General features: G+C 40.1%; 1 protein-coding gene across 1 annotated transcript in view; it reads left to right on the forward strand.

The window, feature by feature from the left end:
- Nucleotides 1-13166, forward strand: part of LOC121514750 (neural-cadherin-like) — a 244359-nt gene that overhangs the window by 197567 nt on the left and 33626 nt on the right. Inside the window, exons 28-29 of the mRNA XM_041795036.1 lie at nt 7330-7513; nt 7797-7963. Coding sequence (XP_041650970.1) covers nt 7330-7513; nt 7797-7963 — 351 coding nt within the window. The remainder of the gene's footprint in view (nt 1-7329; nt 7514-7796; nt 7964-13166) is intronic.

Consider the following 13166-nt stretch of genomic DNA (forward strand, 5'->3'; position numbering starts at 1 on the left):
TATTATAACTGGCTCTAAAATGTGAGGTCTGCAGATTTCCTCCAGTATGAAAATGTAAAAAATATAAAGAGTAAAAATAATTAGAAAGATATAAATGCAGAAATTCATTTGTGTTTTCATTTCATATTTTCAATTTTGCATAGCACAGTTTTGACTTCTATCTATTATTTGGACTTTTAGATAATAATTAGGCTTTTTCAATTTATTATTTTGATTTTTTTAATCTCATATTTTGACTTTGTTAATTTATTATTTGACTTTTGGCTAATATTTTGGCTTATTCTATTTATAATTGTCTTTTTATGTCATATTTTGACCTTTAAGGTTCACAATTTTAAGTTTCAAGTCATATTTTTGCCTTGAAAACATGATTGTGACTTTCTTTTTTTTTTATATATATATTTACCTTTTTAAAAGCATCATCTTAACATCTAATTTTGTGTTTTGACCTTTTGCACTACTAAGTTTGACTTTTTTATCTCAGATTTTGAGCGTTTTAACTAATCATTTTAATAATAAAAATAATAATCATAATAACTTTATTTATATAGCACTTTTAAAACAAGGTTTAACAAAGTGCTTTGACACGAAGAAAATCAAAGCAGCAAGACAAAGACAGCAAAACAACAATAACAAGAGCACATTCAAAGCACTAGACAAAATCAAAACTCAAACTATACGTTCAGCCCAAACAACATTATTACTGAGATATTATTAGAATATAAAAATCCATGGAAATCATTAAGGTCATTAAACCAGGACATCATAAGAACTCATGAGTATCCGGCCAACACAGGAACCCAACCACTGAACCTGAGACCAACGGGACTGAAGTTTTTAAAAGGCAAGTAAAAGAGAAGCAATAGGAACTAAAACATCAAGAGAAGTAAAACTGTAAAGGAAGAATAACTGTAACAGAATACGTCTGAGGAGGGAAAACACTAAAATGATACAAGCATCAAGAGGGTGAAAGCTAAAACCAGCAAGAGCTGCCTAAATTAAAAACTCAAGATCATTAATAACCCCGAATTTCCATTTACAGCGTGCACGCCGCGGGTTTGCTCCGACCGAAAGGCGAGCGACCTCGCCCACTGGAAGCGAGTCTACAGCGCTGTGCCACAGCGTGCAAGCCTTGATCAGCAGGAAGAGTAAGGAAAATCAAAACAGTAAGAGGAGCAAGAGATATTAAAACAGGAATAAGAAGAGTAAAAGGTATTAAAATAAGCCAAAAGTAACAATAATAATAACAGAAAAACAGCAAAAATAGCGGAATGTAATATTAAAGTGGAAATAAAAGGTAAAACGATGATTGAAGGAATAAGAAGGAGTAAGACGATGACATCACATTAAAGCCAGTCTATAAAATGAACTTTAAGAAGTGATTTAAAAGCAGAGACTGTTTCTGCACGCCTTATCTCCTCAGGTAGGTCGTTCCAAAGTCGAGGGGTCCTGATGGAGAAGGCCCTGTCACCTTTATTTACAAGTCTCGACTTTGGAATGACCAGGAGGCCCCCACCCGAGGATCTCAGGGTGCGGGCTGGCTCATAGGGGGTGAGAAGTTCTGTTACATACACTGGAGCCAGACCCTTTAAAAGTGTTGAGTAAAATCTTAAATCAGTTCTAAAACTAACAGGAAGCTGATGTAAAGATGCTAAAATTGGGCTGATGTGATGTCGTCTGTTAAAACCAGTTAGAAGCCTAGCTGCTGCATTCTGGACCAGTTGGAGGTGGAAAGAGATTTTTGAGTAATACCAGAAAGAAGTGAGTTGCAGTAATCTAGGCGGGAGAACATGAGGGCGTGGAGGACTTTTCCCATGTCTGACTGGGAGAGGACGGGTTTTCATTTGGAGAAAGAAGCATGACTGTGTGATTTTATTGATGAGCTGCAAAGGTGAGGTTAGAATCAAACTGAACTTCTGGCTGTTGATTTGATATTTGCTGTTATTGATTATGTTTGAGGAATTTTGTAAATTGAAGAGAATTATTTCGGTGTTTAGGTGTTTAGTTGTAGAAAGTTCTGGACCATCCAACAGTTAATATCAAACAGGCAGTCTTCAACAGCAGCTAGGCTTCTGGGGTCCTCAGGTCTCAGGGGCAGGTATATCTGTGTGTCGTCTGTGTAGCAGTGAAAGGAGACTTTATGATTCTGGATTATTTGACCAAGGGGCAGCTTATAAACAGAAAATAAAATGGGACCTAAAACCGAACCTTGCAGTACACCACAGGTAAGGGTAGAGGTAGAGGAGGAGTGGTTACCTATGGTGACTGCAAAGGTTCGCTCTAAAAGATAAGAATAAAACCAGCTAAGAGCAGAGACCCTGATGCCCACCCAGTCTCTAAGATCATCTATTAAAATACTGAGATCAACAGTATCAGAAGCTGCACTGAGATCTAAAAGAATTAAAATGGCTCCCTCCCCTCTATCTGCTGCTAAAAACAAATCATTGGTCACCTTGAGGAGGGCCGGCCCAGTGCTGTGACCCGCTCTAAAACCAGACTGGAATTTCTCAAAGAGATTATTGTGAGACGTAAAAGATAAAAGCTGAGTAGAAACCACCTTCTCTAAAACCTTGGATAAAAACTATTAAAATCAGAGGGGTCAAGGTTCGGTTTCTTTAAAGGAGGCTGGACCACAGCGTGTTTAAAAACAGAGGGAACTACACTTTCTGTTAAAGAACTATTATTTATTGATAAAATACTGGGCCAAACTGTGCTAAAAGAAATTTGGTGGGGATAAAATCGAGACTGCACGTAGCTGTTTTCATGTGAGATAGAATTTCAGATAAAAAAGGCAAGGACACCGGCTCAAAACTACTAAAATAATTAAAAATATTCCTACTTGTGTTTAAAATCTGGGCTGGGGGTCTGATGTTAACCCTGATGTCCTTTACTTTGTTAATAAAATAAAACTAAAAACTTCTCACATAAATCGTTCGAAGCATCACTAAAGTGGGAAGGGGTGGTGGTGGTGATGGACTCTAAAACCTTAAATAAAACTCTAGGGTTTGAATGATTAACTAAAATTAAATTAGAATAAAAAGCTGCCCTTGCATCTTTAACTGCCTTTTGATGGTTCTTCATCGCTTCTTTCCAGAGATCTTTACAAACTTGTAGACCTGTATTTCTCCATTTCCTCTCCTTTCTCCTACAGTCTCTCTTTAATTCATTTAGACTTTAAAATCTCAAAATCATTTATCATCAGTGCTTATTTTTCCCCATGTTGTATTACCGACAGTTCTGTTTGATGTGAACCCTGTTAGTCCCTCAGGTTAGACCTTAATTCAGAATCTGCTGTGATTGAGTTTGACACCCCAGGTCTAACCTGAGGGCCAAACAGGGTCAAGATTTAACTGAAAACTGTCAACCGTGTTTTCACAGGTAATGAAGTATAGGGGAAATTAAACAGCGATGATAAATGATTTTAAGATTTCTAAAAACAAAAAGTCAAAATGATTAAACATCACAACATCAATGTTACTGTGTGCATGTCAAATAAATGATAAATGAATAAATAAATAAATAAATGAGTTTAAAGGCTCAAAATCTGAGATTAAAAGCAAACTTTATAAATCCTAAAGGCCAAAATACAAAATTAAAAGTCAAAATAAGGTTTTTAAAAGGCAAAAAGGCGAGATAGAAAAATAAAATAATGAGTTTAAAGGTCAAGATATAGAAGATAAAATTCAAAATAGTGACTCTAAAATGTCAAAAAATGAGATAAAATATTTGATCAGGAGTATAAAAGGTGCAAATATGGGATTAAAAGTCAGTTATGAGTTTAAAAAGTCAAGATTTGATTTAAAATGAAAATTTGTGAATCTTAAAGGTCACAATATGAGACAAAAGGTCAAAATTATAAATTTAAAAGGTCAAAATATGAAATAAAAAGTCAAAATCCTAAGTTTCAGTCGTATTTTTGGGATGCAAAATGAAAATCTGAAATGAAAACACAGATTAATTTCTTTCCCTCATTCTGACTTTTTATCTAGTTATATCTACTCTCTACTTTTTCAGATTTTTATAACTTAAAAAGGATTTTTTTAATCTTCGAGATTAAATTTCCATTTTTATACCGGAGGAAATCTGCAGACCTCATCTAGTGAGCCAGTTCTAAAAATGATATGATCTTGTGGGCCGGGTAAAACTGCACCATGGGCCGCATTTGGCCCCCGGGCCTTGAGTTTGACACCCATGCACTATATAGACAGAAGTATTCAGACGCCTGACGACTACACCAGCAGGGACTGTGATGACCTTGCATTCAAATCCATGCACTTTAATCTGGAGTTCTGCAGCTCTGACAGCCTCCACTCTTCTCTGAAGGCTTTCTACAACATTCTGGAGTGTTTCTGTGTGAACGTGTCCGTTCATTCTGTAGAGCATTTATGAGTCCTTCTTTGGTCTCTGGGCCACAGTCATGCTGGAATAGAAAAGGGCCTTCCCCAAACTGTTGCCACACAGTTGGAAGCGTAGCATTGTCCAGAATGTCTTGGTCTGCTGAAGCATTAAGATTGGCCTTCACTGGAGATAAGGGGTCTAGCCCAGACCCTGAAGAACAGCCCCATACCATTATCCCTCCTCCACCAAACTTCACAGTCAGACAGGTAACATCCTCCTGTATCAGAAAACCCATGAATGAATATGAATACATTATAAATATCAAGCCAACTAACTGCTCAGCTCTGAGTCTTCTCTAAAGACTGTTTTACTGTTAAAGAGAACAAACCTCATTTGCATGCAGTGAGCAGTGTGTTCAGCAGACATAAACACCTGACTCCATTTATGTAGAGCAGTTATTTACAGCCTCATGTGTCCTTAAGGATATTTGTACGCTATTTCTCTGCATCCTTGTGCCTCCTGCTGGTCAGAGGCGAGGCCAGAGGCGCCACATCTTCAGGTTGTACTTAATTACTCCCGTCTACCTGTCCGGTACGTCTATCCGGGCCATTCTTGTCAGCGTTAAAGCTCAAAAACACTGACAGATTTTCTTCAAACTTTGCACTGATTTACACTCCGACTCTAGGATGAACTCACAAGATTATGGAGGTTATAGTTATAGTATAGGCTATAGTTGAGATTTTTATACCTCATTGCAGCATGTCACAGCAAGGCAGTAGTTCAAACACTTTAATGGCATTTATGGATGTTTGTGTATTTCTGCGAACTCTGTTCCCCAAAGATTGGAGCCGTGTGTCAATAAAAACACTGTCAGTGATGCTCAAAGCTCATGGTTTTGATCTGTAATGCATGATACACTATACTGCCAAAAGTATTCGCTGCCTTGACTGGCATTCTTAATCCATAGGGTTTAATATGACATCGGTCCACCCTTTGCAGCTATAACAGCTTCAACTCTTCTGGGAAGGCTTTCCACAAGGTTTAGGAGTGTGTTTATGGGAATTTTTCACCATTCTTCCGAAAGGGCATTTGTGAAGTCACATACTGATGTTGGACGAGAAGGCCTGGCTCTCAGTCTCTTCTCTAATTCATCCCAAAGGTGTTCTATGGGGTTGAGGTCAGGACTCTGTGCAGGCCAGTCAAGTTGATCCACACCAAACTCTCTCCTCCATGTCTTTATGGACCTTGCTTTGTGCACTGGTGCACAGTCATGTTGGAACAGGAAGGGGTCATCCCCAAACTGTTCACACAAAGTTGGGAGCATGGAATTGTCCAAAATCGCTTGGTATGCTGAAGCATTCAGAGTTCCTTTCACTGGAACTAAGGGGCCAAGCCCAGCTCCTGAAGAACAAGCCCACACCATAATCCCCCCTCCACCAAACTTTACACTTGGCACAATGCAGTCAGACAAGTACCGTTCTCCTGGCAACAGCCAAACCCAGACTGGTCCATGAGATTGCCAGATGGAGAAGCGCGATTCATCACTGCAGAGAAGGCGTCTCCACTGCTCTAGAGTCCAGTGGCGGCGTGCTTTACACCACTGCATCAGATGCTTTGCATTGCACTTGGTGTTGTATGGCTCAGATGCAGCTGCTCAGCCATGGAAACCCATTCCATGAAACTCTCTAACACTGTTCTCGAGCTAATCTGAAGGCCACATGAAGTTTGGAGGTCTGTAGCCACTGACTCTGCAGAAAGTTGGCCACCTCTGCACACTGTGTGCCTCAGCATCTGCTGACCCCACTCCGTCATTTTACGTGGCCTACCACTTGGTGGCTGAGTTGCTGTCCTTCCCAATGGCTTCCACTTTGTTATAATCCCACTGACAGTTGACTGTGGAATATTTAGGAGCCAGGAAATTTCGCCACTGGACTTGCTGCACAGGTGACATCCTATCACAGTACCACGCTGGAATTCACTGAGCTCCTGAGAGCGAGCCATTCTTTCACTAATAGAAACAATCTGCATGCCTAGGTGCTTGATTTTATACACCTGTGGCCATGGAAGTGATTGGAACCCCTGATTTACATTATTTGGATGGTTGAGTGAATACTTTTGGCAATATAGTGTGTCTCTACTGCATCTCTGCTGCAGAAAGAAGTTTTAAAGTGCTATTTTGACAAATTTCAGTTTAATGAAATATTGCACCTTCTGCAATTTAAAAGATTGCAGCAGGCCGTATCATGATTTGATCTCATTTTCAATTAATTGCCCAGCCCTATTATGGACTGTAGATGGTGGGAGAAGTCTTTACATTGAAGATCATTTTTCTGAAATTGTTCCACAATTTTTAATGCAGTTATTTTGTAGATTTGTGCACCTCTGCCCACCTTTACTCCTGAGAGACTCTGCCTCTCTGATAATTAACCTAATTAGTTGCAAAATGCTCTTCCTTTTTCATTAGTACCACTTACTTTTCCAGCCTTTTGTTGCCCTGTCCCTGCTTTTTTGAGATGTGATAAATAAATGTGATTCATAAATGGTAAAATGCCTCAGTTAAACATCTGATATGTTGTTTATGTTCTACTGTGAATCATATATGGGTTGATGAGATTTGACAATCATTGGCTTCTGTTTTTATTCACATCTTACACCGTGCTCTAACCGTTTTGGTATTGGGGTTGTGTATTATTTGACAGCAGAAGTTTCAAATTTTTTTATTCTTATCAGTATATTTCTTGCATCTGTGACACTTTGATATATGTGTTTTTTTTTCCTTGAAGTGATGAATTATGAATAAAAGAAGAGATGAGTCAAGAAGTCATTAAAAAGTAACCTCAGCTCATTTAAAGAATCTAACATTGAATTATCAGATATAGTCTTATTCAGTGGCATTTTCTTTCACTTCTAATGCTACCACAGAAAGAGTTTCTCTTTATTTCACCTTCTGCTTACATTTCTCTTCATTATTTCCTCTTCTTCATCATTCAGCTCTACGACCTTGGCTCTCCTGCTGAATCTGCCAACACTCTGCCAGGCTGCTTTCCTATCGACAGCCACTGCACTGACGTGGAGAGCCTCCGCTCCTGTGGCAGGAGGGGGCGCTGTCATGGCGAGTCGGGCTCCGTCGGCTGCCTGTGTGACCCGGGGTTTACAGGAGCTCAGTGTGAAAAAGGTCAGTATTTTAGATGGTGTCTAACTGACCTGGAGGTTCTCAGGGAGCGTAGAGTGAGACCTCTGTGGAGTCAGGCATTTTGAGCTCCACAAAGCGTACAATCCAGCAGGGAAAAGTGAGAAAGTCTGCGTTCATAAATGTCACTTTGCTGCTGCAGAAAGATAACCTCTCCTCACATAAAGTGCTTGAGCAGAACAGCACGTCCTCGCTGTGATATCCTCATGAATTTCCCACATGACAGCTGAATTAATTAAACAAGCCCTGTGTGTTTTTGATTGACAAGCGGCTCCAGAGTTCTCCTTCGATGGGCGCAGCCACATTCAGTTCCAGCTCCTGTGGTCGCTGCCTGCGCGACAGACGAGGGTCCAGGTCGGGGTGCGGACACGTGCGGCCTCAGGAGTCATCCTCAGCCTGCTCTCTCAGGAGCAGAATGAATACCTGCGTTTGGAGGTGAGTCCCACCTCTGCTTCTTCATAGCTCTGTTTGTCTTGTTTGTGGGCCTTTAAATGATAATTAGGGCCCGCGTGATGATTGCAGCGAGTAGCTGTCAGGCTAAGAGTGAGTAATATCAGGGTTGCAGACATATGGGCGGATTCCGAGGGGGCTGGTGATTGGCATGTGTACGTTCTCAACAAGCGCGTTCAGTAAGTCTGCAGAATGCTGCCAGTGAGAGGCAGCTATCTGAAAAACTACGCCTCGCTTACTAAAGGCAGCATACGCAGAACTCATGCACTGAAATGTCTAAATAATGTCTTACATATTCTTCAGTCCACTATTTACATTACCTTAAATATTTTCCAGGAGTTTCCAAAGCCAGAGAAATCTGCTGTGCTGTGAAAAATGTTTTTTTATGTGCATATTTATCATGTTTCAGATCATCAAACATATTTTGATAATAGACAAAATTAACCAGAGTTAATACAAAAGTCAGGTTTTAAATTATGATGTCATTTATTAAGTGAAAAAAGCCATCCAAACCTACCTGGCCCTATGTGAAAAGCCATTGTTAATCATGAGTTAACTGATTAATCACAGTTTTTTAAAAAGCGGAGTTCAATTCCACGATTCACACCCAGACCTGATCACTGCCAGACCTGTTGAATCCAGAAATCCCTTAAATAGAAGCTGTCTGACAAAGTGAAGTAGGCTAAAAGATCTCAAATACAGTCTGGAAAGAGTTAAAAAGATATTTCTCAGGCTTTGGGACACAGTGAGAGCCATTAACCACAAATGGGGAAAACTCGGAACCGTAGTCAACCTTCACGGGAGTGACCGGCCTACCAAGAAGACTCCAAGAGCACATGGACGACTCATCCAACCAAAAAGACCCAGAACTACATCCGACATGTTGATGATTAAATAACATTTGATTTGATTTGATTTGGTTACACTATACCCCAAAATAGAGCTGAATTATTATTGAGGCCTAGAATCATCTTTTGATCTGGTTGACCCCAATTTTTTTTTTGTTGTGGTTTTTAGATAAGATGGAGCTTTAATGTTGTGTAGACTTTGACTTTTTTGCCGTAGGGCGGGGCTGTGATCAGGACCCAAAGTTGGACTAATTTAAAGTACATTTTTGCAGTGAACCATCCGTTTTCTATACCGCTTATCCTGTTGGGGGTCGCGGGGCCTGGAGCCTATCCCAGCTGTCATTGGGCGAGAGGCGGGGTACACCCTGGACTGGTCACCAGCCAATCACAGGGCTGACATATAGACTGACACCCAGGCACAGTCACATTCACACCTACGGCCAATTTAGATTCACCAATTAACCTAACGAGCATGTCTTTGGTGGTGTGAGGAAGCCGGAGAGAACCCACACATGCACGGCGAGGACATGCATACTCTGGGAAGCGAACAAGAGACCCTCTTGCTGCTAGGCAACAGTGCTAACCCCTGCGCCGCCGTGCAGCTCCTTGCAGCGAACCAACATCAATAATTCCATTTATCTTTTCAGTGCTTATACCGACCGTCATCAAACTTCACAGTGATCACACATTGATCCTAAGTACAGTCATACATTAATTTCATTAGTTTGTCACAGCGCCCCCTTCTGCCAAAAGAAAATTTCTTCATCTGAATTATTAATTTTCCTCTACAGTTATTTAAAACCTTCAGCCCCTGCAGTTCATTCAACATAGGCTTTCATTTTAGGTCTGCTTTTGTATCTTCATCAGACCTACAGAAAAGCCTCTGGGACCTGTACTCACATCCCAACAGGACGTCCACCAGCTTAATTTCAAAATTAAGCCTTTTTGACGGTGCCAAATGGCTTTGACCTGTTGTAACATTTGTGAACAATTTCTGTATGCCTCTACATTTTCTTGGCATGCAGCAGTATCAGGGTGAACTTGCCCACATGCAAACAGCTGATGCTAGCGCCCCCTACTGGCAGCAGGAAGTGTCAAAATTTGGCTGTTTTTTTCTGATTATCAAAAAAGGGCTTCATAATGGTCACAATGACACTGACAAGTTTCATGAAAGGAAGCCTGGGTGGTGATGGCAAGCAATTTGACTTTTCGCCATTTAACAGGAAGTTGTTGTAACTCTCAAACAAAACATCTGATTTGCTTTAAACTTCACATGCATGATCAGGGTCTGCCCCTCAACATATTTACATGTTAAATACATGGATGTAATATAGCGCCACCTACTTCATGTCGCCATGAACTACTCTGACTAAATATGTATGAGTCCTGGCCTTTTCAGTTTTACATATTGCCGTCCCTCATACTGTCACCCAGTGTGAATTAGCACTTAACTCTGTGTGAATGAGTGCTATAGAGACAGTAATGCCTCATAGGAATGAGTCTGCCCTTGCCGCCCTCGACGTCATCTTCTGCTGTTGTTGTGATTGAGAGCCCCCTGGTGGCAGAATTTCCATACAGTGCCTTGAAAGGTTATTTCTGCCCGCATTTCAAACACAATTCACAGCGACAAAGAGCAAAATGTGTGAACTGAGTGTTCTCTAGTGAAGGTCAGATCCCCTGCTCTGCACTTGAGGGTTTTGACACAGCTTGCTTCAAGAGCTGAGCCCAAAGTCACGTCTGCACCCCGGCTGCTGGCTCTGCCACGCCTGGGGCAGAGTGGCGCTCGCACAGAGCGTTGCCTCGGCTTCACCAAAGCAGCGTAATAGCACGGCCGACGCGTCGCTGAATGGATACGAGGCCGGTGTTGGCTTTCAAAGCTTCGTCTGGCTGACTGACGGGCCGAGTGTGAACAGCACCTGGAGTAAATGGCTCTGTTAGGACTGTCGCAGAGGTCAGCCGTGTGCAGTGAACCTGAAGTCCACACCGCTGGTCTTTGAACACACCTCCTCTTTGTGTCCGTGCTTGTTATTTGTTGGACAGCAATGTTTGAAGCAGCACTGCTCAGCCTTGCCCTATTTGGAGGCAACAATGACCCAAATATTTCTGTTAGAGCCACAGTCCAAAAACTCCCCTGGAAATCCTTCACATTTAAAAACAGGGATGAAGAAATAAAAACCTTTATCTGTTTTAACAAGGATCTCACAGTACAAAGATTTTCCTTTAATTATTTTGATATCTGTTTCTTATAACAGTGAGACCCTGAGATGCCTTTAAATGCATTGAAATAGAAGCAGTCACTTCTTTAACATCGTCCAGAATAGATCTATTTCATATCACTGCACAGCAAAATCCTCACTGTTGATTCACCTCTGTAGTTAAATTTAACACCCTTTCCAAGTTTATGCATTTCTCATGAAGTCGGAGTTAAATTTACACTTTGGAAAGTGTTTATTAATATTTTAACTCACTTGTAGTGAGAATTTTTAACACTCAGAGTTGTTGTTACATATTTAATTGTTCTAACACAGCATTGTGTTTTTTCCTTTTATTTCAGGTGTAAATTGGAAGTGTTTACCTGTTTAATTATAAACACGTTACATTGGCTTTTCACACACTGCCATGTTGTATTAAACACGTGTGGGAAAGTCAGGAGTCTTCTGTAAAGATGGAGCAAAGACACGAATGCAGAGCTAGCAAACACCCTTCGATGAAACTCAGCCGGGACTAACGCGTTACAGTAACAACACTACTTCCTGTAACAACATATAGTAGTGTAACTAGGTTACTAACTCAGTAACTTTTTCAGAGCAGCTGCTAGTCAACATGTTTGGTAACTTGGCCGTCACAGCCCTTTACTGTAGACCAGCCTTTGCAGCAGGAGTGACTAACTCAGTGGATGACTTCACTCATGGTGCAGAAGTCAAACATTAAAAACAATCCTGTCTCTGAGCTCGGCAGCTCCTTTGACCTCTGACCTCATGGCTTAGTTTCTGCCCTGATATCATTGTCAGCTGTGAGGCCTTCTATGGAGGCGTGAGTCTTTAGAGCAGGGGTCATCAAGTACATCTGTGCAAGGGCCAGATTTAGTCAGGGCAGAAACTCTGGGGACCAGACTTTCACAAAAACAAAACTTAAATAAATATTTTGGTCTGATTAATATATTAATGCAGTAGTATCTGTATTTTCTTTCAAAACGAAGGACATCTTTAGTCATTACCAGTGAGATCTATCTCTATTATCTACCATGCAGCAGCCTGACAGCAGAGTTGGCTGGGCCCCTGAAAATCCCAAAGAATGGGCCCTCCACATCTGTGATTTAGGACTAGTATTAACTCATTCTTGACACTCTAACCCATTTTTGATACTTTTTGCCCCTTTAACCCAATTATTGCCATTCTTTAACCCACTTCAACCACTTTTCCTGCATGTTTTATCCCCTTTGTGCCACTCTTATCCATTTTTGCTACTTTTCTTCTATTTTTTTTTTCACTTTTTAACCCCTTTACATAACAGTTTTTCAACAATTTTTGCAACTTTAAAACCACTTTTAGCCAATTTTAACCCATTTTGATACTTTTTCCCCTTTAACCCAATTATTGCCATTCTTTAACCCATTTTAAGCACTTTTCCTCATGTTTTATCCCCTTTGTGCCACTCTTATCCATTTTTGCTACTTTTCTTCTATTTTTTTCACTTTTTAACCCCTTTACATTACAGTTTTTCAACAATTTTTGCAACTTTAAAACCACTTTTAGCCAATTTTAACCCATTTTGATACTTTTTCCCCTTTAACCCAATTATTGCCATTCTTTAACCCATTTTAAGCACTTTTCCTCATGTTTTATCCCCTTTTTGCCACTCTTATCCATTTTTGCTACTTTTCTTCTATTTTTTTCACTTTTTAACCCCTTTACATTACAGTTTTTCAACAATTTTTGCAACTTTAAAACCACTTTTAGCCAATTTTAACCCATTTTGATACTTTTTCCCCTTTAACCCAATTATTGCCATTCTTTAACCCATTTTAAGCACTTTTCCTCATGTTTTATCCCCTTTGTGCCACTCTTATCCATTTTTGCTACTTTTCTTCTATTTTTTTCACTTTTTAAACCCTTTACAATAAAGTTTTTAAACAATTTTTGAAACTTTAAAAAAACTTTTAATTTTAACCAATTTTGATACTTTTTCCCCTTTAACCCAATTATTGCCATTCTTTAACCCATTTTAAGCACTTTTCCTCATGTTTTATCCCCTTTGTGCCACTCTTATCCATTTTTGCTACTTTTCTTCTATTTTTTTTCACTTTTTAACCCCTTTACCTTTCCTTTTTTTGCACTTTT

Source organism: Cheilinus undulatus, linkage group 9, assembly GCF_018320785.1.
Source record: "Cheilinus undulatus linkage group 9, ASM1832078v1, whole genome shotgun sequence".
Lineage (NCBI taxonomy): Eukaryota > Metazoa > Chordata > Actinopteri > Labriformes > Labridae > Cheilinus > Cheilinus undulatus.